At 37.2% G+C, this 27,419-nt stretch overlaps 1 protein-coding gene across 1 annotated transcript in view; it reads right to left on the reverse strand.

Annotated features, from left to right (window-relative positions):
- Window positions 1-11,228: 11,228 nt before the first annotated feature.
- The window catches only part of LOC117988689 (uncharacterized), a 35,699-nt gene continuing 19,508 nt past the window's right edge, over window positions 11,229-27,419 (reverse strand). The window contains exons 5-12 of the mRNA XM_034975856.2: window positions 26,880-26,986; window positions 25,884-26,103; window positions 25,244-25,393; window positions 23,190-23,336; window positions 20,078-20,239; window positions 14,376-14,590; window positions 13,137-14,057; window positions 11,229-12,791 (exon numbers count right to left, since the gene is read on the reverse strand). Of these exons, the coding sequence (XP_034831747.2) occupies window positions 12,245-12,791; window positions 13,137-14,057; window positions 14,376-14,590; window positions 20,078-20,239; window positions 23,190-23,336; window positions 25,244-25,393; window positions 25,884-26,103; window positions 26,880-26,986 (2,469 nt within the window). The 3' untranslated portion in view covers window positions 11,229-12,244. The remainder of the gene's footprint in view (window positions 12,792-13,136; window positions 14,058-14,375; window positions 14,591-20,077; window positions 20,240-23,189; window positions 23,337-25,243; window positions 25,394-25,883; window positions 26,104-26,879; window positions 26,987-27,419) is intronic.

Below are 27,419 nucleotides of genomic sequence, written 5' to 3' on the forward strand. Positions count from 1 at the left end.
AACTGGGCAGAAATAATTGACTCACACGACCTTAATAAAACTGTTAATACCTTTGATCTCCGCCTATTACACACTATTAGCAAACACACAAGTAAAGTTAGACTTAAACGCAGGGAAACTAATTTAAAGCCATGGATCACCTCCGGACTAATCCGTTGTATGAGACACAGAGATCGCCTACACATGCAATCAAGGAAATATCCAAATGACATGCTCAAACGGACCATTTACACCCGCTATCGTAACTTTTGTAATGACTTGTTGCGGAAACTTAAAACAGAGTACGATAATAATACCTTATGCTCTAATATAAATAATCCCAAAAAATTGTGGAGATCAATAAGGGACATCTGCCATTTCCCTACAAATAAACAAGACCCTCACGAACTGCTGAAGATCGATGGCGCGACTGACGCTAAGCATTCCTTAGACAAGTGTAATAGCTACTTTTCAACAGTAGGGCAAACTCTGGCTAGCAACATTCTACGCGAACTGCAAACTGAGGAGAAAAACCTAGCAGCTAAGATTAACCCAAAACATTTAATGCTTAACTCTTTCTTCATGCAACCGACTGATGAATATGAATTGGAGTCCCTTATTTTGTCCCTGCAAAACGACAAAGCCCCTGGTATCGACGGCCTAAGCAATGCTCTATTAAAAGAAATTAAGGATGTTATCATACCGCCTTTAGTTACCATATTCAATTTAAGTATTCTGACTGGTATTTTCCCTGAAAGTTGGAAAATGGCGTGTATCAAACCAATCTATAAAAATGGGCCTAAGGACTCCCCGCAAAACTACCGACCCATCTCACTGCTGACAGCATTCTCAAAACTACTTGAGAAGGTAGTTAGTAAAAGACTTACTAAATATATTGAAGCTAATAACCTAATCTCCTCGAAGCAATTCGGCTTTAGAAGTGGAATGTCGACGGAAGATGCTGTATCCTTGTTTACTACTACAGTAGCTGCACATCTTGACGCTCACAAAGCCAGTATTGCTGTATTCCTAGACCTGTCCAAGGCGTTTGACACGGTGTCGATCCCAATACTGCTAGAGAAGCTGGATTCTCAATTCGGTATTAGGGGAGTTGCACTCGATTGGTTTCGAAGCTACCTGACAGGTAGAAAACAATGTGTTAGGGTTGGTGGACACGACAGTGGTCAGGAAGCAGTCAATTTTGGTGTGCCGCAAGGGAGCATCCTCGGACCTACGCTTTTTATCATGTACATCAATGATATAAACACTAATGTCGATGGCGAAATAGTTTGTTATGCAGATGATACAGCAATAATTTATGAAGGAGCTACATGGCCAGAGGTGTTTAATAAGGCTGAAATAGGAATGAAAGGTGTATCCGCTTGGTTGCGTCGTAATCTTCTTACGCTTAACTCGTTAAAAACCAACTACATTTGTTTTCATAAAACAGCTACCTCTGCCCCTAGCCCAACATCGCAGTTGCAGCTGCATGCCTCTGACTGTGACCGAAACCGGTGTAGCTGTGTGGTGCTGGCCAGAACTGACGTTGCGAAATATTTGGGAGTACTTATTGATCAAAACTTAAACTTTAAAGCACACATAAAATCTCTTTCCGGTCGCGTACGCAAAATTATAAATATTATGAAACTTCTTAGACACTCAGCATCACCATCAACCTTACGGTCCGTATACTTTGCCCTTTGTCAGTCAATTATTACTTATTGCTTAACTGCCTGGGGTAGTGCCGCGAAAACGCACATTATTCAGCTTGAACGAGCTCAACGATCAGTACTTAAAACTATGCTAAATAAACCTTTCAAATATCCCACGGTCAAACTTTATCAGGAATGCAAAGTCCTTACCGTGCGTCAGTTATATATTTTAAGAGTAGCTCTCAAAGCACACCGGTCAGCAATATCTTCTAAAGAGTTCAAAATATTGCTTAACCGTCGTGTCTTCAAGATCCCTATGCCTAAAATTAAAACTTGTTTTGCTAGACGTTTCAGTCCATATGTGGAATCATTTATTTATAACAAAGTAGTAAGCATATGTGACATCAAGCATTGTTCCATTAAGCAAGCCAAATCTAAAATTGCATCATGGCTCGCTTCCTTAGGCTACGATGAAACTGAAAAACTTTTCTTGCATTTAACATAAGGGCACTTTGTCATTACTATTTAGATAATAATCTATACTTAAAACAATAATGTATATAATTAATCTTAACATAGCTTGTACTGTAACCTTATTTTTAATCTTAGATAAATACCTACCTTAGTTAAGTGAACGTAGACTAGTAAACCGAGCGTCAATTTACCGGTTAATTGTTTATTGTTAATTCTATTAGGTACCCACGACACAGGACTACCTAGTGTGGGTACCATAACACAATGTTATAATTGATTGATCTATGGTAAATAAATATTTTTTCATTTTTTTTTTTCATTTTTTTCATAATATTAATATTATCCAATAGAGAAGTTGATATTCTAACTTGGTAGGTATGTACACCTTTGCCCACTTGTTTTCCTGTCCATTTTTAATCTGTTTCTTTTTACATTTTTGTCTGGTGGGAGGCCTCGGCCGTGGCTAGTTACCACCCTACCGGCAAAGCCGTGCCACCAAGCGATTTAGCGTTCCGGTACGATGCCGTGTAGAAACCAAAGGTGTATGGGTTTAGTAAAAACTGCCATACTCCTTCCAGGTTAACCCGCTCCCACCTTAGACTGCATCGTCACTTACCATCAGGTGAGATTGCAGTCAAGGGTTAACTTGTACCTGAAAAAAAAAAAAAAAAAAAAAAAAAAACATACTTTTATTAATTTTTGGCACAAATTTTTAATCAAAATTCTTTTGTAAGTTCACACCTAATCATAAATTTCAGATTTTACTTTTCATCGCATTTTTATCTTTACGACAAAATGATTTTTTCTAGTATAAAACTTTATACATTCCCTTTAAGGACTGCGGTTTAACGACGTAGTTTATTACCCGATTCCCAATTAGGCAATTCGAACTTGTGGTCGATGCTTAACTTAAATTACTCTTAGAAAACAGTTTTTGCACTCAAGAACGCCTCAAAGGAGTCGAGAATAATAAATTACTGAAATTGACTAATTTGGCATCTGCTAAAATAACTTTGTTTTCTAATTTAATGGCCGTAAACTCCGACCAGTGAGGCCGTAAAGTTAAAGTTTTGTATGCGATTTTCATGTTTCTCATTTTTAAAGTTTTACTAACAATTTTAAACATGTTAAAGCCTTAATTTAACAGAATAGTAATTGTATGTTTACAGGAGCCGACAAGAAATATTGTACATGTTGAATGAGAGTTGGCTTTGTTACTATGCCCAGCAGTGGACTTCTATCGGTTGATGATGATGATGATGAGAGCTTTGTCTCTGCTCTGTCATGATGTCATGTGACGTTTTGTCGATCTCAACGACAGAGACAACGATCTACAAAACCGCTATCTCTTTCTAAAGATGGATGTACAATATTTCTTGCCAGGTAGGTACTGTAGGTAGATATCACTAGAATGATCAAGTCATCAGCCCACAACTTCGTCCGCGTAGACTGAGGTTTATAAAAATGCCGTGGGAACTCTTTGAACTTCTGGGATAAAAAGTATTTAGCTTATGTCACTCTTTGGATCTTTAAGACCGGAATTCAAGATAGCGGCTTCTGTAGAGAACGATTCAGACGACATGTGTCATGTCCTTACTGCACAACCTAATTGCATTGCAAAGGTTGAATATGACACATGTGGTTTGAATCGTCCTCTAAAGAAGAAGAAGAAGAAGAATCTTAACTATAAATTCCAGTGTAAGTATTATTATTATCTATGCTAAAAATCACGTCGATCCATTGCTCCGTTGCATGTAACGTGATAACCAACCGGTAAATCACACAGTTTCGGATTTACAACATGGATACCGGTTAGTAGAGAATATTTTTAGGTCCAATTAAAACAGTTTTCTTTAAATGAAATGTGCTGTGTTGTATAGGTCCCGCAAATTGCTAATAAGCGTGGCTGCCATTTTAGTGACATCAGCACTAGACTGGAGTTTTGAGCTGATGGTATATTTTCATTTCAGGTGACGTCAAAATGACGACATTTCGTCGTGACGTGGTAATGAGACATGGTTCCAGCGCAATAGCAATTTGCGGGACTTATAAACTGAAAAACCATAGCTCCTTTAAAACGGGGTTGAACCGTGCGTACACTTTGCGCCCGTGCATTATTTATTAGCTCTGATGCGTTTTCCGCGTCCTGTACTGATTCATGGAGAGGGGCTTGGATGAGAAACCAATCCAAAATAAAGTACCCTCAATCGTTATTCTCGTTATTTATTTAAAGTTAAGTGCGATGCTGTGATGTGGTGTAAATAGTACAATATACTTACCTGAGATAGAGATTATAAAGACAAAACCTATGTTTTCGAATTGAATTTTGATTATTTTTTGTTTTTAGGGTTCCGTAGCTCAAGAGGAAAAACGGAACCCTTATAGGATCACTTGTTGTCTGTCTGTCTGTCGGTCTGTCAAGAAACCTACAGGGTACTTCCCGTTGAACTAGAATCATGAAATTTGGCAGATTGGTAGGTCTTATAGCAGATATTCAGGGAAAAATCTGAAAACTGTGAATTTGTGGTTACATCACACAAAAAAAAATTAAATTGTGGTCGTGAACTATAAATTTGTATTTTCAATTTTTGAAGTAAGATAACTATTTCAAGTGGGGTATCATTTAAAAGGGCTTCACCTGTACATTCTAAAACAGATTTTTATTTATTGTTATGCATCATAGTTTTTGAATTATCGTGCAAAATGTCGGAAAAATACGACTGTAGTACGGAACCCTGGTTGCGCGAGGCTGACTCGCACTTGACCGGTGTTTTTTAAACATATTTGTGGCTCACGATGGTCGCCTCTGCCAGTTTTATGGGATAACGTAGCAAAGAGAGCGCTATATCTAACTTTCCGTGAATATCTTCAAAATATGCGATCGCGTCCGGACACCACTAATAAGACCACAGCGCTTAGCAGTGCGCCAAGGAGGTTGTCAAATGCTCGTGATGTTTTGAATCCGTGCTTCGTCCGCGAGTCTACATACAGTATAAACTACTACAGTATAAATTATCCCTTATGCGTTATGCCTATAGCAGTCATCAAAACATGCGTGAACTCGGTGCCCCCTGAGACCCCCCCCCCCCCCACTCTTATTTAAATAAAGACGTAATAACGCCATTAGCTTCCATTTATAAATCAATGTAGCTAATTTAGTGGGCGCACGCAATACGGGGTTGATGCTATAAATCTTCGGTAACTACCGCGAAGCTCAACCGACAGAGGTTAATCTGTAATCTTAATATATTAGGTAGGTACTGGTAATTGTAGCTACCTTCAACTAGCTTTAGCCCGCGTTTTCATCCGCGTGACATAAGTAATAAGATGATGTGATTTTTTGTGTAGCGGTAGTTTATGGAGCTAGAATTAAATTATTAAAGAGAAATTTAAAAAAAACATGATTTTTATTTATTTTAACATGAACGTCACGCTGTACGGAAGGTGAATAATGACGTCACAATTCGTAAACGACAAATTTTTTCAATTTTTAAACATAAAAATAGAGCAGGTAATTATTTCTGCGGGAAAATAATTTATATGAAGAAAAAAAAGTTTACATTTACGCCTTCTGGCCTTTATCGCTTTTTTTTTAAATATATTATAACCATAATCATGATCTTTTTAATTATTTCACTACAGTCCAAGACCCTATTTAAGTATAGTTTACAGCACTCTGGGATGGTAATATATTAAATCAATATAATATAATTAAATAAATAATACATAGCTAACTGTACATACAGTACAGTACTATACATGTACTATAGTATTTCTGTGTAATGAAAAGTTTTTACTTATTTACTTACCCACTTACGTACCACAAAGCTGCAATCAAATACGTAATAGCAACAAAATACAGGAAGTACTCGTAGGCTGTACAATGCCGCGTAGCAGGTCTACGCAGTTCTTTAAAAAACTTCTAGCTCTTTTAAAGCTTACCGAAATGTAAATATAATAATTTTTAAACCACAAAAATGTATGATAATAACAAATAAACACAACAATAAGTTACTCGTTCCTACGTCAATTAACAATAACGATTATTTATTCTGTATTCCCTTGCGTAGCCCCGACTTGGGTACAGTCTTCCACACGTTTCTTTCATTGAAGTTTCGCACTTATTACGATGGGATTATGAGTGAGGTACTTCGTTTCAGGCTGTACAGTGCGTTCATTAAAATTTCTTCAGACGTGCGTGCGATAAACCACTCGAATACCTTACCCGCCGAAAACTTCGACTTATCTCCCTCTCGTAGGAGGTCGTTACGTCGGAATTATGGGCCGTGGTTAAACACATGCTACATTTAGTCGAAAGTTCATGTTACGCCCGAATAACTTGTTATTAACGCAAAATGGATAATGGTACACTTGACTACGTAATATAAAATAGAACTATGCTTCGTAAGCAGTGATAGCCTAGTGGTTAAGACGTGGGCCTCATAGTCGGGGGTAAAGATTCAATCCCGGCACACATTTACTAGCTTTTCGGCGCTATCGAATAAGAAATCAACTTACAAACACATTTGCGCATGTATATTATTATATGAGATGTTATGCATGTGTATAGTCAATTACTTATTCTTTCTCCGTCAAAAATCTGTTCAATTGGAGTTGGTTATACTAACTCCGAACCTGCAGTACCACGTTTTTGTAGGACGTCTGTTAAATTTTCGGCACTTATTCTATTTTCCACCAACATTTGACGTACATCTTTTTATCAATAGTCTGCAATAGGCATAATATTAAAATTATTTTGATATGCCATTTTAACATCGACTAGTTTATACAAACCGTCAACCACACAGCATTCCATAATGTTGTAATTAACAAAATATTACGAACCGCATTCGAATATTCATTTAACAGCAACATCAAAGAGAAATATTGCGCATTCGATCGGACGATACGTTTAATTATGGCGATTTATGGCGGGCAGTAATGGTGCAGCCATTGTTATGATTTTTTTTCGACTTCCCGATTGCACGCGAATTTATTATGTTTAAAATCGGTACTTAATACTTACCCTTTGTGAGGACACACGTATTTATGGTGCTTCGTAACGGCGATTACGCACTGCACTGCCGTCATCCGAGTTCTATCCGTCATCGGTGAGAATACCAGCGATTATCTATGACATAATATATCATAAGCTACCATACAAAACAAAAAGGAACGTATTTTCCCGGACTCGGATTTGATGAGTGCGTAAGCGCCGTTATTAAGGTATACTTACATGTGACAGCAAAAACGATGGCCTATTTAATTTGTGATCTGGGAACCCAACGTATTATTATCTCAAGAAAAACCCTTACCGTTATGTGATTAAAGGAAAGAGTTATTTTATGCAACTGTTGTATAATAAGGGGTAATAAAAGACGAATGTGGGTTTATGTGATGATAGTATCACATGAGTATTTTATTACCTAATTATCAACAGTTGCATACAAGACTCCCAGTTTTGGGGACAACACGCAAAGAAACTTTCAACTTTTATAAAATAACGAAGGTCTGGCACGCGCTGGCTCATACTCTCTATAACTACGATTGGTAAAAAAGGAATGTCAACTATAAATTTCAATCGTGAATCGTGCATTTTCCAATTCCAAGCGTAGAGATATATCCTCATTATGTACAGGTGCACTTTTCAAATAGAATGTGGGTACAAAATTGATTGTATAGGGCCGTTTTCCATTTAGATATGGAAATTCAGATTGTGTATACGAGACAGCAGCCTGTGTTAGACGCTAAAAAGATTCGATAGGCTATTTGTGACTTCGACTCTGTGGCAAGATTTATTTCTTTGAATTCATTTGCACATTTTCTTTACGAAATATAATGTCTCCATTATTAATGGTACAATATAATAGACAAATAATAAACACGGAACCCTAAAAATGTGTTTTTATTCTCATAATTTTTCTAAAAAATTTAAAATCATTGGTTCTACCTACTATTTTCAATATAATGAATATTGAAAAAACCTACAAGTATTTATATTAAAAAATGCAAAATATGTAGACAGCGGAAATGTTTGCAATTTTAATCTAGAATATCTACACGTAGTGCAGAAACGATTGAGAGATACAATATCTACATTATTTTTGTATTATAAAAAAAAATCAAGCGTAGAACACAAGAGCAAAAAAATTGTTCTAAATTTTCAATGAACGTTCACTGTTGTGCTCGTTGTCGCTAATTTGTAATTTTGTCTCACTATATAATTAGGTTATTGGCTCAGTCTGTATAAGTCCGTTCTCTCAGTCGACGAAACGGGCGCTGTAAACTGAATTATCAGATGAACTAATTACTGACTCGATGGGAACTGTACTTGGCAACACTGCGAACGTTACAAACTCGCATTTTGTAATTCCTGGCGTTAAATTGTTAAAAAGTGGAAAAGCTTACTCTGCTTGCATCGGATTGTATTGATAAACTCAACGCATAATAAGTTTTCTAACTTTCCATTCATGAAAATATTATCCTTACTTGTAATCGTTTGGCTCTAGTTTTGTTGTGTACATTAGCTATAAGTATCATCAAATACGCATCTATATTATTATGAGCCATATGTACCTACTAGACAATGAACGGTACCTACCTAATATTTGTTTTGAGTTAAGTACATTATATAGTATACAACTATACACAGTTCACGACAGTTATGGAAATTCCAACAAAACGTCGAGGCCTTGACGTCACTGGCAGGCGTCAAATGTTAACAGGTACATTTGACGCAGGTAGCCCTAAAGTAGCCCTATTTTCTTTGATTTACACCACCATAGCCTAATATTTGACATATCGTCGATTTAAGATCAAACCGACAGTTCCCTCACTCTAGTTCACTGTGCTACAGACCTATTCTACTTCATCGGATTAAGTAATTATAGCTTCGTTAGGAACGGCGCTTAGCAACAAGGGAGGGAGCGTTACGAATGACAGATTTTATAGTTCCCTTTTGTATCGTTTCAAAACGTAAAATAAATGAGCTTTCGCTGTTTGATGATAAAACTCATTATTTTATGCTACATAACTTAATAAGTCGCTATGCCTGTTTCATCGGGAGCTACATTATTATTATTTTCCTTTTGCTGTGGGGAATCTGAGGCTATGAAGTTTTAGTAGGTACCTACGAAAAATCTTACAATTTTAAGCGCGTTAATTACCTTGAATGAAAAAGGAGGACTAGCTTTGTAGGGTTCCGTACCCGGAAGATGCCAACGGGACCCAACCCTATTACCACAGTTTTACGATCTATAAAACTGTGCTATTACTAAGCCTCCGCTGTCCGCTCGTCCGTCAGTCCGTCCATCCGTCCGTTAGTCAGTCTATCAGCAGGCTGTATTCCGTGAACCGTAATGAGTAGAGTAAAAAAATTCATAGAATATGTATTTCTATTGCCGCTATGACAAAAAATAAAACACGAAATAAAAAAAATAAAAAGTGTTATTTTTTGTACGATGGTACGGAACCCTTCGTGTGCGAATCCGACTCGCACATGAACGATTATTTAAGTTACGCAAACAATCAGCCTGGCTGCTTAGCGCAAAGATTTAGTAAATATTCTTAGCACCACCCACGCTGGCACGACTTTTTTTAAAATAATGAGACAGCTTTTCTTTAGTTTTATTGCAACAATTTTAAGGAAATGGATAAGAGAATAATATGATGTACATATTATAATACTAGATGATACCCACGACTTCGTACGCCCACGTGGATTTAGGGTTTTAAAAATCCCGTGGGAAGTCATCAATTTTCCGGGATGAAAAGTAGCCTATGTCCTTCCCCGGGATATAAGCTAACTCTGTACCAAATTTTATCAAAATCGGTTGAACAGTTGGGCCGTGAAAAGTTAGCAGACAGACAGACACACTTTCGCATTTATAATATTAGTATGGATTTTCCTAAATAGTGTAAAGTTTAGCGTGATACAGTTAGACCTGTTAACTAAATTATCAGATGAACTGATTGCAGTTTCGATCTAAATGGGTCGTCGGAACAGAGAGCGGCGAGAATTACAGCTTCTAATATTCCGTCTGTTTCATACCAAAACGCTAGATTAAGCTTCGCTATGAGTGCTAAATATAACTAAGTTAAACTATTATAATTATCATCATGATGAACCTATTAAGCGATTTAGCGTTCCGGTACCATGCCGTGTAGAAAAAAAAGGTATGGGTTTAATAAAAACTGCCTTGTGAGATTGCAGTCAAGAGCTAACTTGTATCTGAAAATATAAAAAAATCGTGTCTTACATTGAGTTCCTGTAGTTATGAGCAATTGTGCCCAACTTTTTGTTTTGTGTCAAACCTCAAAAAGAAACATATTTTGATTTTTATACATTGAATTTTCGGATACAAATCAGATTTTACGTCCTGTATTGCTAAGCAAAAAGATTGAAACAATACATGAATCCAATCGCAAATTTCAATTCGAGTAGAAGTTGAAAATAAAGTAGATATATCCTCAGTACAGTACAGGTGCACTTTCCAAATGGAATGTGGGAACAAAACCGATTGTGTTAAGGCCGTTTCCCATTTAGATATGGAAATTCGAATCGTATGCACGACACCACTGTCTCTATGTTAGACACTAAAAAGTTCGATTGCCTATTTGTGCCCCAATTACATTCGAACAAGATTTATTTCTTCGGAAGCAGCAAGATTTATTCTTATTTTCTTATTTTATATCAAGTTCTTATTTTTAACTCAGAAAAGTTTATATCAAAATAAAAAGTTACTTTGATGATACATGATGCAGTCTAAAATGGAAGCGGGCCAACCTGGATGTCACTTTGGTTTCTACACGGCATCGTACCGGAACGCTAAATCGCTGGCCAGCACGGCTTTACCGGTAGGGTGGTAACTAGCCACAGCCGAAGCTTCCCACCAGACTAGACCAGAAATTTTGAAATATTATAAAACCACAATGACGTACCATAACGCAAACGCCGGGCAACATCTTATATTTGAATCCTAGCCCATGCGTTCAGTGAGTTTCGTATCAATTTGGACTCACTCAAGTAGAAGCTTTTCGATTTAAATGAATAATGAAGCTTTGGATTTATCTAATCATTTGAGGACTTGAACATTTAGAGATATCAATTAAATAAACTCAAAATTTATTTTTAGAAATGACTTTATTATTCCTTTTACTTGGAAATTACTTACAGACTTTAAAAATTCTTATACTATAATTTATTTACAATCAGTTATTGAATACTTATCAGATAAATTTACACACATATCAAGAAACTATATGGTACATAAGGGAAATTTATTCACATTATCAAGTTACACAGTTCTTGTTGACTTATATATATCTTTTTTACAACCTATATCACATTTCATTTTAAAACTAGATTCTCATTACAGATTCACATTTTATTTAAATTAACTAATTCGCGAATGTTACTAAACAATTGCGATGAAAATCCGCAAACATTATAAAAAGAAACAATTTACTATAGTACCGTGTCAAATTATTTGTGTATCCAAATTGTAAAATTTCCATATTTTACCTCCTAACCATACATTAAGTAATATCATTACAATTATATTGATTTAACTTGTATCTTAAAAACGTATTGTCAAGCATTTTATTTACATTCAGATATGTTATTTGATGTGACTACAATAAATTATTTTGCTGTTAAACAAAATAATATTTTGAATCAACTTACTATTCGGAAGGCAATTAATATAAGGTAACCTTAGCCGTTTAAGGTATGTTATACGAGTATGTATGTACAATGTGATTTATAGTATATATAGGAAAACTATCTCCAATAAGTTTCAAGCGATGCATATTTCAATAGACAATGAAATGAATGGAAAACATCAATCTAGTAGATTAACATTTTAATCGATTTTAATGTAGCAAGTGATTTGTGCACTTCTGATCAAATCTGTTAGGGAGGCACTTCCGCCAATTCAGTCTTCATTATAATTTTATACGATTATAACAAGGTTCACTTTACTATATCCACGTCCACATTTCTTAAAGACTTTATTAAAATAACATTGAGTTTTAACACAGAGAAACATGAATTTGTAGTTTATCTACAGTTCCACACGATTTTTATTGTAATGATAGTTCAGATGCTATACCGTCGTTTCTAACAAGTCTGGAGAGTGTCAACAGAAACCATCTTTCAAATCTGGATAACCTAGATCTGGCATTGGTCTTCTAGAACCGTTACCTCTGTTATTTTCAACACGAACTCCTCTACCACCACGGCCTAAGCTAGCATACCTTGTATCAGCAAGTTTATCTCGTTGTGCCACTTCATCATAATATCTGGCATCATTTAATCCTGCACTGTATTTTTGACTTAAACTGTATTTATCTATAGTTGCATATTTCTGTACAGTAGCGTATTGCTGTGCGGCTTCAGGAACGCCGTTGACTTTAGCATGTTCATAAGGTCTTTCTTCGGGTGGTAATGCTCCATCCAGTCTTGCTTTGAATTCCTTATCTTTTCTTCGACGTCTTTTACAAGCGCAAAGTGCGATTGCTATGGCACATATGAGAAGACCGACCCCGGCGAGTGCTGCAACGTATGGTGGTGGTAACGACAGTTTAAATGAACAATTGGAATCATCTTCATCGTAACCGGAAGGACAATGAGCGCTGCCATCACACCATAATGAAATAGGAATACAAGCGTTCAGCTCCGGGCAGCTAAAACAAAAACAAAAAACAGGTTAATACGGATTTTACCTAAATATTTTCTCATTTACAGTAAAATATATTTTTACTCAACCGCAACAAACAGAACCTTGTCCTAATGTAGTTATTTATCAATACGAAACTAATATTCTAAATATGAAACATTGCTTTCATAATTAAAATATGTAATACAAGTTTATTCCTGGTGAAGGAAAAAAACAGTTTATTTGTAATTAAAATTCTCAGGAAAGATTCATTGATTTGTTAGAAAAATTCTGATAAGATTTTTTTTTTCAAAATCTACTTAAATTATTTATTAATTAGAAAAATATACTTAATAATAATTTCTATATTTACTTAAAACGGCAATCGAGCGTGACAGTAGAAGGTAAAATATTTGTATCTGGATCATGTTCAATATTAGGTTTCTTCATTATTTCTATCCATTTTATTGAGTAGTCCGCCTGTTCGTGTTGTAAGAAATCTATAACGTAACTTCTGGCGTGTGGCTTGAGTGATGACTCAATTGTTGTTTCAGATGATTTCCAACCAGGAGAGTACAATTCAACAGTACTAGTAATATCAGGACAGATTTCTCGATAGGTCGATGTATCTTGCGCTTCATAGATAAATAAACGATTGGGCGTTTTACAATATGGGGAGTTGGAAGTTATTTCGTAACCGGGAATCTTTACATAGAGATATCTTCCTTGCATAGGTGTAACTTCATCGCCTCCAGGTTCAATGAGCCATGGTCGATGAACGCAGGCAACTTCTGCTCTTACACTTTCTGATATAACATGTCGATCACCAACGATATCAGGTGCGATAGAAGCTTCTCTCTTATCGTACAATCTAATCTCTCCACTACTACCTCTAAGTCTTCGATCACCCCAACCCGTAGAGCAGATATTCTCATCGCCCGGTCCAGTAGGAATAAATTTATATTCGCCTTCAAAAGCGAAATCATCATAATCTTCTGTTATATTCATCATTGTCACAGTAAAATTAACTTCTACAACGGGAGCTGTCAATGTATGTATATTCAAAGGCTCAGAACGATTCGTACATAAGCAATCTCTTTGAATTGGGATTCCTTCCCAAGGATACTCAGTGATAATAATTTGTGACAATCCTTCGCCCCCTATAATCCTTTTAGCCGGCCTGTCACATTTCCAGCGGCTAGTGCGGGAATCTTTATGGGTACTACAAATTTTATTTCCGAAATACGTATTCGTAAATGTAAGCTGTATTCTTTCACCATGTTTTGCTTCAAATCTGAAAACAGTAAAATGTTAAAATAAACGGGTCTGGACACTGAAAAATGGAAAAATTATCTTTTATATATAAAAGAATATGCTGACTGACTGACTGATAGAGTGACTGACTGATATATCCACGCACAGCTCAAACTATCGCGCTGGAATTTGGCATGCAGATAGCAGCTATTTTGATGTAGACATCCCCTATAAGCAAGGATTTTTGAAAATTCAACCCGTAAAGGGGTAAAAATTGAGGTTTGAAATTTGTGTAGGCCACGCCGACGAAGTCGCAGGAATAAGCTAGTTATCTATAAAACTGTATGTATTTATTTACCTCAGTATACATGTAAGATTTTGTGCTCCACCTCTCCCGTAGTAAAATATGGCACGCGGGGCTTGAAATCTTCCAGAATATGTAAGTGCTGACTTGAAAACCCTGTCGCAGGCCGATTGAGAGTCCACTAGTGGTTGCCCTTGTTCACTCACGTCCACAAATTCATAGCGAAGTAGGAAAGAGACGGGATACAATGCTGATCCTTGACGTAATTCCTGTGGAAAAATATATTTTACTTAGCTTTTGTGAAATTAGTTGATAAGGGTTGAAGTTAGAACAAATTTGGGTCCTAATAAGCAAATTACTTGTTTACTTCTAATTTAATCTGTAGCAGATACAACAACTTAATTAAACATAAAATTTGCCTCATTTTGCTAATGACTTGCTCTGTTGTTTGTTCACCCGTAGAAAGTTTACATTACGAGTATAATACCTACTCAGCTATATACAGAAACTAGCTGATGCCCGCGACTTCGTACGCGTGGATTTAGGTTTTTAAAAATCCCGTAGGAACTGCTAAATTTTCCAGGATAAAAAGTCCCTTTCCAGGTCTTAAACTATACCCATTCTAATCCGTTGCTCCGTTGCGACGTGATTGAAGGACAAACCAACAAACCAACAAACAAACACACTTTCACATTTATAATAGGGGTAGTGATTTTGCCACGCCAAAGACGACCCAAATAAATAAAATATTTTTCTGCATTGTAAATATGTTTTCAAAGTCAAAATAAATCAATAACCAAGTTCAATAAAGATATGGAACAAGATTGCGTGCAGTTGTAAAACTTCAAATATTTAGTTAGGAAACTTGCTTCAGTCCTTCCGACGTTGAATATAATATTGAATAATAAAGCAGTTCTCAACTTGTGACTTTAACAACTTGCTTAAGACCAGGTTCCCTGTATTAACTAGGACGCTCTACTTCGCATACTCGGCACGAATACTAATGGTAACAAGGCTGTTTTTAGTGTGACAGTTTTAGTCTAACCACACAAGACCACACTATAATGAATACGTCGAATTATGTAGGTATCTTATAGAAAAATAGCTTATCTCATAAAATACTGAAAATTAAAAAAAAAACATTTTTTACATTTTGAAGCAGTTTCCGATTTTTTTTCAATCGAGGAAATTGTATTCAAGCGTGTTTCCATTTCAACATATTGAAACATTCAATGTTTTCACATAAAAAACTTTCAAAAGCGGGTTGACGGGAGCTCGAAACCTCGCGTACCTGCCCACAAAAGTCAGCCACGAGCTCATCAAGGAGCTCTTAAAAGTACCTTACCTATATATTATTGAATTCCACAAAGTAACACCTGTCTGTCCAACTTTCAAAAGTCACAAAAATTTTGCATAATATTAGTTTCACTCATGGTTTTCAGCTAGCTAGAAACTTGGTACACATATTAACTTTCATCACACTTATAGCGTAAAAACTAAAAGAATTCATCGCCATTGTTGTTTCTGATGAATCTCAGTAAATTAGTACTAACACTCGGCACGACTTTACTCTCTTCGTAATAAAGTGACAGCACTAAAGGATTCCATCACGGGGAGCGGAGAGTGCACGTGCCTCTTGCATTATTCACTGCGGCGGATGCAACTCTACGCGTGACTTATCTTGCCTTTGCTCACTTAATGTCAAAGTGCAGAAAAATTCCTCGTGCTCATAGAATGAAGACTTGAAAAATATGCGCCTTTCATCTTGCGCTCTAAGGCTGACAGCTAATTTAATATATTCGTAACATGAGTCAATAGAAATTTTGTAAAATACTACAATTTACCAGAGCCAGAAATAACCGATCCATCCGGGAGTAGGATCTGAGCCTCAGGTTATTCTGTATCCATACAAGGTTTTTTATAACACATAATAGAAGCAAATGTTTAAGTGCGGAAACCTTCCCAGATAGAAGAATAAGGTTTATGTCCTTAGCAAGGCGCTGGAAACCAGTGGGTATAAGCAACATGAGAACGTGTTTAGGGAAAATCCAAGAGAAGACTTCTATTAGTTGACACAATAATGTTGAAAATGACAATGCAAAAAAAACAGTGAAATCTAAAGGAAGGATCTAAGTTTCCTAAAACCGTCGAACCGTTATTGATATCAAACATATATCTGCTTCCGTTGATGGCAAGGACTCGACGAACCGTTAGAAGGTTAAACGAGACACAAACGTATACATAGCTAGTCTATGAAAGATCGATTCAATAAGATAGCTTGCCGAAAAATGTTTGTCCGGGTTCGGGTATCAATCTTAGTAACGGAATATACTCATAATGAATGAGGATAATAACATATAGGATATTGTTAGATTCATCTTTTCTTCTGTGCAATATAAGATGATATAATCTGGGAGAAACGTTGCCCTTTCTGAAAATAATCTTGAGAAGAATCTGAATGGTTTACTAAGCTGACCCCGAAAAGAAGATTTTTTCTGGGACTTTTCAAGAAAGAAGCAACAGTTTAACAATAGTTTTCACATCTATCGCCACTCCGAGCACTATCAAGGTATTAACATTAGCATGTTGGTGATGCAACCTTGAAATATTTACCCATTCCAAAATTGTCCATTGCACCTAAACGATTATTTAACAACGTGCTGTGCCGGTCACGGAATATTATCGATATATTATCGCCCAATTTATGGGATACAGGTGACGACTGCCTAGTCATCACCCGCGTTCCATTTGGGTATTGTCATAATTTGGATATTGTCTAATGTGAAATACTTATTTACTGGGCACATATTTACATATACTCGTAGATACACAATCAATAGCAGCGTAGGTGGAATTGAGGTCATATATCAACAAAAACAAATCCAAACCCGAACAAAGATATCATTGTTTTGTAAAAACTACAAAGGAAATTATAATAGAAAATTGGATACGATTGCGCAACATTACAGCAAATTTAACGGTATCGAATCTCGTATAATATTCCTCTCACGTAATCGACAAAAGCTGGGAATATGTCAGCGTCGGGAACGATTTGTGGCTTGTCTCGTGCGTGGATCTGCGGGGGCCGGGTATTATGGATCAGCAAATTTAGAAATTTAACTAAGAGAATTCCATGAAATGATATTATTCACTAAAATGAGAAAGACAATTGTGTCATGCCAGTTAATATCGTTAGACGATAGGTATTGCTGTTACTGACAATTAATAGTCTGCCGATGCGATATCTGATATTTGCATGACAAATATCGGGATGATTCTCAGCTCCATTGATTCATCACTCATGATTAAAGGAATCGACAGATTATGCAGAATCTAAACATGTAAAAGAAAAAACTATAGGACGGATCGGGCTGAAATTTAGCATACATATAGCTATTATGATATAAACATCAGCTAAGAAAGGGTTTTTGAAAATTGAAACCCTAAAGGAGCAAAATAGGTATTTGAAATTTGTGTAGTCCTCGCGGACGAAGTCGCGGGCATAAACTAGTGAATAATAAAAAACACCATAGTGCAGAGAGAAATTAATTGTGCGTTAACAACCTCAATAACGTATTCCAAATTGCAGAGGGTACAACTATTGACATAAAAATAGCATCATACATTCCAACTACGCCGAAACTAATGACATCCACGCTACATCCATGGCTAGTGTATGTGCGTTATATTTTTCATGCAACTGCAAGCTACGCCGTCCCGCTCCATGCATAGCTGAGCGAACCGAAATGGAGGCACAATGTTTGCGATGTAATGAAAAGACCCCGAAAGACCTGCACAAAAGCAAAATCCTTTGCCACATCGTGTTTGAGCAGCAAGCCTATTTTCAATTCTTTTCTTGATGTTGGGATGAACTCTTTTTACCTACAGTGCCTACGTATTTTGACATTTTAAACTAAGTAATACAAGATGCCATCCGAGACTTCGTCTGCGTCAATTTGTCTTTTAAAAATCCTTTAAAATCTTTCAAAAATTTCATCCTTTTTTCTCTCTCGTTGTTTTTATCACAAAAATATTAAACAAAAGGCTGCCTCATTGACTGATCTAACAAGGCAGATTTTAAGTGACTGGATCTTATTGAACAAACATTTAGAAAACAGGTTGTTGTTGTTGTATTATATTATAGTCTTCTTATTTGGTATCGCATGTTAGCCTGCTATGCCGATCATTCGGCGCTACTCCTACTTCCGGGGAAGATGCTTGTCGCCGATATGCAATAAGCATCTTCCCCGGAACGTCTTTATTCCTTTGAGTCGTTATCTACGTACCCAGCAGATCTAGGATAATATTTTTCCACCCCACCAAAATAGCAATTCCCGCGCGCTGTCATAGAACTACTGGACTAAGAGCTAGCGTGTGCCAGACATTCGTTATTTTATAAAAGCTGAAAGTTTTTTCTGCGTCTCCCCAACACTGAGAGGAGCGTTTGTATGGATGTTGGTTTGGATCATAGTGGCTTTGGGAGATAACAGGTAATAATTGTGTAAAAAAATCTTACCTCAAAGTAGGTATACCTAAAATCTAATTTTTTATATTTTCTTCGGAATAGTTTTAGAAATCACGTTAGGTATATCCATACACTTAGTGTCGTGGCAACCCCCTGCCAGATACCCTTAAACTTTAGACTTTAACGCAGATAAACTTTCAGCTTTTATAAAATAACGAAGGTCTGACACGCGCTGGCTCTCTTTATATTGACATTATGATAGCGTGCGTGATAAGAAAGGAAAAGGTGACTGACTGGTCTATCAACGCACAGCTCAAACCACATGAGTAGATATCCGCTCAAACTACTGGACGGATCGGGCTGAAATTTGGCATGCAGATAGCTATTATGACGTAGGCATCCGCTTAGAAAGGATTTTTGAAAATTCAACCCCTAAGGGGTTGAAATAGGGATTTGAAATTTGTGTAGTCCAGGCTGACGAAGTTGCGAGTATAAGCTAGTAAAATATAAATTCACAAAATTAGGTTTAGACATTAAATCCAACGTCATCTTTCGAGTGAGCATCTGTTAGTGATCCGTTGAACGAACATTAATTGTGGCGGGGCACAGTTTGCCGTTCGACGTATACATGATTGATACAAAGTGCTGAAATTGCATCTTGCTTCTCTAACGGATACGTAGACAAATGATACCTACTCTACACCATGTCTCAATTTCGACGCATCGAATGAGACGTATGTGGTTGATTGATAGAGGCAGATATCGTAACTTTGCGAAATTCCATGACAATATTAGGTATAGAGTGAACTTAAGGATTTTGCAGATAGGGTTAGTCACATATTTACGCGTTTCAAATACATTTCTTTACTTTAATTATTTATTTATTCAGATACAAGGTAGCCCTTGACTGCAATCCCACCTGCTGGTAAGTGATGATGCAGTCTTAGATGGAAGCGGGCTAACCTGGAAGGGGTATGGCAGTTTTTTATTAAACCCACACCCCGTTTGTTTCTACACGGCATCATACCGGAAGACTAAATCGCGGCACGGCGTACCTAGCCACGGCCGAAGCCTCCCACCAGACAAGACCAGAAATTTCTAAACCTCCCACTATTAAGACAACAGCGCTTACCAGTGCGCCAGGGAGGTCGTCAAATATTATCAATAATTTCCCACTAAAGACTTGGACTGAGATCTATCGCCGACGATAGTAGGTCGGACTCGTTGCGATTCTCGCACCCGTGGAGGAGGCCTAAAGAAAGATAGGTATAAGTTAAGTTCGTTTATTTACCTGTAATATAGTGAGGGCTGGTCCAGTAGTGATGTAACTCTCACTCGGTGCACAAGGCCGAGTTGCTCGTGTGGCGTTCGATAGAAGCGCATGGTCACAGAGTCGAGGAGATTCTTCTCGACAGAAAGAGCCAAGAAGAGACTTCTTGTCACTCATCTCCAACTAAAGACAAAAGTGATAATATTGATAAAAGCATAATTACTTTAACAAATAAAAACCGGCCAAGTGCGAGTACGACTCCCGCACCGAGGGTTCCGTACTCGGGATTTTTTTCAACATTTTGCACGATTTTGGAATGTTCAGGCAAAGTCCTTTCATACCCCACTTGGTATAATTATCTTACTTTGGAAATTTAAAATACATATTAGTTGTTCATGAACACAATTTTTTTTGTGTTGTAACCACAAATTCACGGTTTTCGGATTTTTCCCTTTGCTATAAGACCTACCCACTTGCCAAATTTCATGATCATAGGTCAACGGTAAGTTCCCTATAGGTTCTCTTGATAGACACGACCGACGGACAGACAGACAGACAGACAGACAGACAAACAGACAGACAAACAGAAAGACAATCAGACCAACAGAGAAACAGACAGACAGACAAAGAAGTGACCCTACAAGGGTAATTTTTCCTTTTGAGGTACGGAACCCTAAAAATGAATTGGCGAAACCGTTTTACCGTGCCGTTACCGAGTGAAGTGCTTACTTAACTCCGAAAAGTTAAAGGTGCGTACCCGGGATCGAACCTCCCAAATAGGAGGCCGACGTGTGAACCACTAGCTATCACCACTTTGTTTTATTTAAAAGTAAAGGTGGTTCGTAGTGTTGCTGGTAACTTTTGCGAAACTGAATCACCATAATATTATTCTATTTGATTTTTATAAACGCAATGAAAATAACATTTCTTCCGTCCAATAAAAACGATAAAGCACTTGCTCGTTTGTAGCAGCAGTTCGCCATATTAAAACACAGTTGCAATAATGTTTCCACTGAAGAATAAAGCGTGACCTACTTCCGAAGTACACAATCTACGAGCAGGAAGTGATTTGCTCCAGCCAGGTGCACTATTTACTCGAACTATCTAGCGAGAAAACTTTTCTGATTAAAGTGCCAACAAAAAATAACTTCAGCGTGGCGTTCATTCATTCTTAATGCAAACTGTGGAATGCCGAATGAATGAACGAAACACCGCACTGCAGGAGCAAGCGATCGAGACGGGGTTACTCACTGTAATGGACATATACAAGTACGCTGGAAGAGGTGTGCCATATAAAATGACAGTTATTTTTTGTGCCGATTCAAAGCTTTCCATTGAGCGTACCGGGAATTAAAATTGTCATTTTGTGTCAAATATTCTTCGTGTTGATCAAGGGGGCAAGATAATGGGGTCTTATTTTCACTAATTCGTTACTTTGCTAGTGATACCACTGTATTGATTTTCCTATAATATGGTCTTCGTATTGACACTATGTTGACAAGTGTCTTTAAATCATCTGTCACTCACTGCCGTAAAATGGCGTAAATCTAATTGCTCTAAAAGCAGATCGGCGATCGCAGGGATAGCGTACTTGTAATAGTAGAGGTTAGTGCGGTTCCCGGATGTTGTATTTATTTGACGCGAAAAGGAATAATGAGTGCTATATCAACATGCATACTAATTATTATGATGAGATTAAAAATACTGCAGTTAGGAACTTTGCAGTAATTTCGAAGCCAGTTGTGATAAAAAATTCCGTCTAAGTTTGATAAGCTTATTAAAAGAAAAATTAAATGTTTGTCAATTTTAGTATTATACATTTTACTGAATAAAACGCCCGGAACGCGCATCTCTTCAGATTGCCACTCATATGCTTAGTACCTATGAGTCGGTAAGAGTGCTCAAACACATTAAAGAAAATTAATGTTTGGCTCCCGACGTCAAGTGGGAGGTAGCGGTAGTTGGCAAAGTGAAATGGCACGAATACAGGCAAAGACGTCCGATTTTATATCGTTCTGTGTTTGTATCATCGCATTAGTCTTCCACTAGCAAAGTTTCGCGAGCTAAGTTATTCCACATTTCATTATTTTAAACTTTACTTCGTGCAGTTAAAACGGGTATACTACATTTAACTTTGGTAACGGTGCTTTGAAAACTAATAACGACCTTACTAATGGGACTTGAGATTATGCTTTTTATTGCTTTGTACCAATTAATAAGAAACTGATGAGGCAGTTAGAGTTATGCTTTAACCCGCAATCGTGTACTCAAACATCAGGTTGGGTTTGAAGTTCATATTCAGGGACAACGATCTACAAATCAACTATCTGCTTCTAAAGGTCGATGTACATTACTTTCGGCCGCGTACAGTACGTAGATATATGTATGTCTCTACAAAATAAATAAATTAAATTAAATGCATTTTCATTTTTTTTTAAATTAGTAATGCATAAATATTGACCTTGACAACCCAGAGCCCCTGTACGCGTCTGTACGTGTTTATGCAGTACTTTGCTATTCCACAGTATAAGTAAGTAATAGACATAGGTAATAGCATACTTGATACTATCCTTAGGTACTCGTGTGACCAGTGGCGTGCAGCTCATAGAGGCATAAACGCACTGCTTACCCTCATTGTAATAAATCAATGCTTATTTTTCATTTTAACCTGCCGTAAAATAAATTCATACCTAAATGCATACCCTGGCTTGAACTCCTGTGCACGCCACTGCGTGTGACTATACTATACTAGCGTTCTTTTTTAGGGTTCCGTACCTCAAAAGGAAAAAAGGAACCCTTATTACCGTTGTCTGTCTGTCGTGTCTGTTGAGAAACCTATAATTTCGTTAAACTGTGCTATAGGGTAATTCCCGTTGAGCTAGAATCATGAAATTTGGCACTTAAAGGGAAAACCCCGAAAACCGTGAATTGGTTACTTTACAAAAATAAAAAAATAAATTGTGTTCATGAACAAATAATTAGTATTTTCTAGCCTTTAGCGATACGCGCGTCCGTCGCGTCAAAAATCACCAGATCACGCCTATTTTCATTGTAACAAGTTCAATCGTCATATCAAAAAACGATTTCACCGTAACTTCGTTCCGTCTGTGGGTTTTGATAGCATCGAAAATACCTTTCTATCCAGATCAGCGTCTGGTGCCGCGCCATCCCAAATAGTGAGTTGTGAAGAGCAATCCTTTTGCTGGTCGAACCCCGCCGGCTCGGTCCCAGCGGCGTGATACTTGACAAACGACACCCATACTATTTCGTTTGGACGTCCCTGCGAAAAAGAAAACCATTTATCAAGCAATAGACTTTAACAAAGTGTAGCTACCACTACTAGTGGGGTTCAGTTTGAATGTGATCAACGATCGTGTATTCCGGCTCGATAAGCAAGAGGCGCAAGAGTTGCGAAAAGCGCACGCAATGCATTTTTCAGAACTAAAAATGCCTGTGACGTCAGTATCAAGAGTCTTCGGTATTGGCCGATTTGAGGAAATGTTGATGACGTCAGTGATTATGTGAACTCTGCTCACGCATTACTACGGCGCGTTCAAAACACATCACACGCATTTTTCAGCACCTACTGAATAATTCTCTTGCGGTTTTGACTCCCCTCGCGCCACCTTAGGTTTTATAGCCGTACTATGCGCTCCACAAATAAATTAAAAAAACCTATTTATTTCAAACTAGCTTATGCCCGCGACTTCATCCGCGTGGACTACACAAATTTCAAAACCCCTATTTCAAGCCAATATAATAATAAATATAATAATAATAAATGTAATAATAATAATAAAAATAAATATAATAATATAATAATAATAAATATAATAATAATAATAATAAAAATAATCCCAATCGTCATATCTGCGAATGGGTTGATCCCAGTCAGCCTTGCTCACCATCTGAGGCGACTGGGGTTCCGTGGCAGTTCGCTCGCAGCCAGGATGCAAAAAGCGGTCTTGCTGGACTCGGCTAGGATAGTCCGCCGATTTCTTCACCTGTCGCCCTGACCCCCGGCCGTTTGGTCTCCCCTGCCGGGGTGTAATCCTCCGCCCGGTACAAATATGTATGTATGTAATGTTTATGTAGGTTTATTTATTTTTATGTAATGTAAGTATATTATATTTCTTTTGGGTGTTATATATATTTATCTTGTACACGGGCGTGAGAGCAGATAATATATGATAATAATAAAATAAATAATAATAACAAATATAATAAATATAATATAATAAAATATAATAAATATAATAAAAATAATAAATTTTCAAAATCCTTTCTTAGCGGATGTCTACGTCATAATAGCTATCTGCATGCCAAATTTCAGCCCGATCCGTCTAATAGTTTGAGCTGTGCGTTGATAGATCAGTCAGTCATTCAGTCAGTCAGTCAGTCAGTCAGTCAGTCGCCTTTTATATATTGAGATAAGGTTTCTTATAATATTTGGAAAGAGTTGAAAACCGTTGCCCGGGTTTTGTGCGAAGTTCGTTATTTGCGCTAAAAAACACATTCACACATACTCACAAAATTCGCGCTGTTTCATTATAATCTTAATCTAAATATATAAAGGGATTGACTAACTGACTGATCTATCAACGCACAGCTCAAACTACTGGACGGATCGGGCTGAAATTTGGCATGCAGATAGATATTATGACGTCCGCTAAGAAAGGATTTTTGAAAATTCAACCCCTAAGGGGGTTAAAAATTGTGTAGTCCACGCGGACGAAGTCGCGAGCATAAGCTAATATTATTATAGATATCACCATATCATAAATGCGAAAGTGTGTTTGTTTGCTGGTTTGTCCTTCAATCACGTGGCAATGGAAAAACGGTTCGACGTGATTTTTTGCAGGGCTATTAGTTGAAGACCTGGAAAATCAAACAGTAGGGCGATTGTCTAAAACCTGCATCAATCATTATTACAATCTCAATTGTTCTGATTGGCTGAATTTGTGCAATTCTTGTTGCAAGAATGCATTGTAGCCAATAGTGAGTGAGCATTAACCAATCAGAGATGATTGCGATCGTGACATTGTAGCTGTCAAACAACCGCGGTAGGGCCCCTGTTCCCACGGGATTTTTAAAAATCTAAATGCCTGTGGACGAAATTGCGGGCATCGTATAGTCCATAAGGTACTCATACATCGATGAAAATGAAGGAATGAAAGGTCCACTTACTTGAAAGTAATAAACACAAGAGGTGTTCGGTGGCAGGGAATGGCGCGGATTTCTCAACACGCCACTTGTCTTGTCTGAGGAGCGCAAAACAAACCGACACCGCCCGTCTGAGCTCACGTACGAATGGGAATCTTTGTCCACGTACAGCACCTGCCAGGAATAATATTGGTAATACAAACACGGGGCGATTTGTTATGAAAAGAATTGTTTGCTCCAACGTGTGACATTATTTGAAGCTGATTTTGGGTGATCGTTGGTAAGGTAAGGAAAATACAATACGGTGATGATAGAGAAATCTGTCTTCTATGTTAGAGAGGAGACCTATTTTTAGCAGATTTTATTTATTTCTGATATATTTTCTTTCTAGGAATGATAGCCGTTGTTGATAGAAATTGTTCGTTTTAAGTAATAAAATATACTTATTAATTGCTTTGACGGTGAAGAAAAACATCGTGAGGAAACCTGTATGCCTGAGAGATATCCATAATGTTTTCAAATGTGTGTGAAGTCTGCCAATCTGCACTTGGCCAGCCTGGTAGACTATGGTCAAAACCCTTCTCACTGTGAGAGGAGATCCGTTCTTTGTAATGAGCCGGCGATGGGTTGATCATGATGATGATGAAGATGATATTTTTCTTACCTCAACTTCAAGTTCGAAACCAGGCAAGTAACTTATGGGCACTGGATGAAAAGGATTGTCGTATGGTGACGTATGGAATTCTAGCAGCATATTAGGACCTCTGCTGACTATGTCTGGCACAGCATCTCCTCCACACAACCGTACAAGTACAGGAGAGTCTCGAGTTAGACCATCCCATACTGTTAAATAGTCTTGCACCACATTGCATTGATCCCATATCCTGAAACACAAACTTTATTATACTTACCGTCTAAAGTTAATATTCCTATAGTCAGTTAATACGTACATATTTTAGTTGTAAGCTAAAGCTTACAACTTCTTACAAGTTCTTGCAATTCACGAAGGCTAGTGAACTTTACTTGTGGTAACGTCGTTTACATGGTCATTGCGTAAGTGTGCGTGCATGTCGGCCCTATCAGTCGCGAGCAAGCGCTGTCAAACGCACACATTTAGTGTACCTTACGTATACCGATACGACTTAAACACAAGCATGAGTCAGTGGCCTTCGTGAAATGCAAGAACTATACAAAGATATGTTAATGGTCACTGCGATTAGATAGACCGGCATATGCCACGATATTTTCGAATTATACATGAAAAATTACACTAAGTCCCAAAGACTTAGGACCGGTTTCACCAACAAAAAATAAGTCTTATCCAAGCGTAAATTTTATATTTTGGCAGGTTTTCAATACAAAAACTCTCATTACGCCCAATTTATTCCTCAAGTTGGTGAATTCAGCATTTAGTATATTATAGTTCGACATCTTTGACCAAAATACCAGTGTCATTGAACTAAATTAGTTCTACTAGGTCTATTCTTAAAAAGTCATGTTCTATGAAGCTATCAAAATCAGTATGACCCTAGAAACCAAGTTGTAAAAAAGTTGACCAATGTTAAGATTTATTGTAAAACTTTTATGAATTCTATTAGAAAGAATTGTTTTCTTACAAATTTTCCTCGGGAGTTTATGGTAAAAGTTGATAAGTACTTACTTGAGAACCCTTTGACTTCTATCATACTTCACAATCTGATCTTTGATATGTATTTTATGGCTGTTCGTTTGTCTAACCGCTAACAATACGTGCTTATCTGCCGGGATCTGAAAAAGTGGTTTTCGTTATTTCCCACGTCAACAGGAAATCATACTTTATGTTTTGTGCCATACGATTGTTTATTCAATGCTCGCAGGGTTGAAACGCCATTTATATGTAATGTAAAATGTATGTATATTGTATGTGTATATAGCTATATAGGCCTGTGGCGGAGTCTGGTGTAAATTTTAAATTAAATATTAATACAAACAGCCGCATGAGCCACATGGACCTACGCGATGTGTGAAACGCTCGTTTTAATGTAAATTCGCGACACCCTTAACCCAGATGTATAGGGTTATGTAATTTCGTTCAAGCCAAGCCCGGCTTTTAATTTCTATGCTGATTCTAGAATGCTTTTAGAGAAATGTAAAAGCCGATTTGGTAATTTATAAAAACCTTTTTTTAAGTTATGCTTATATAGAGAGCCCGCGAGTGCCA

Source organism: Maniola hyperantus, chromosome 15 (assembly GCF_902806685.2).
Source record: "Maniola hyperantus chromosome 15, iAphHyp1.2, whole genome shotgun sequence".
In the NCBI taxonomy this organism is placed as follows: Eukaryota; Metazoa; Arthropoda; class Insecta; order Lepidoptera; family Nymphalidae; genus Maniola; species Maniola hyperantus.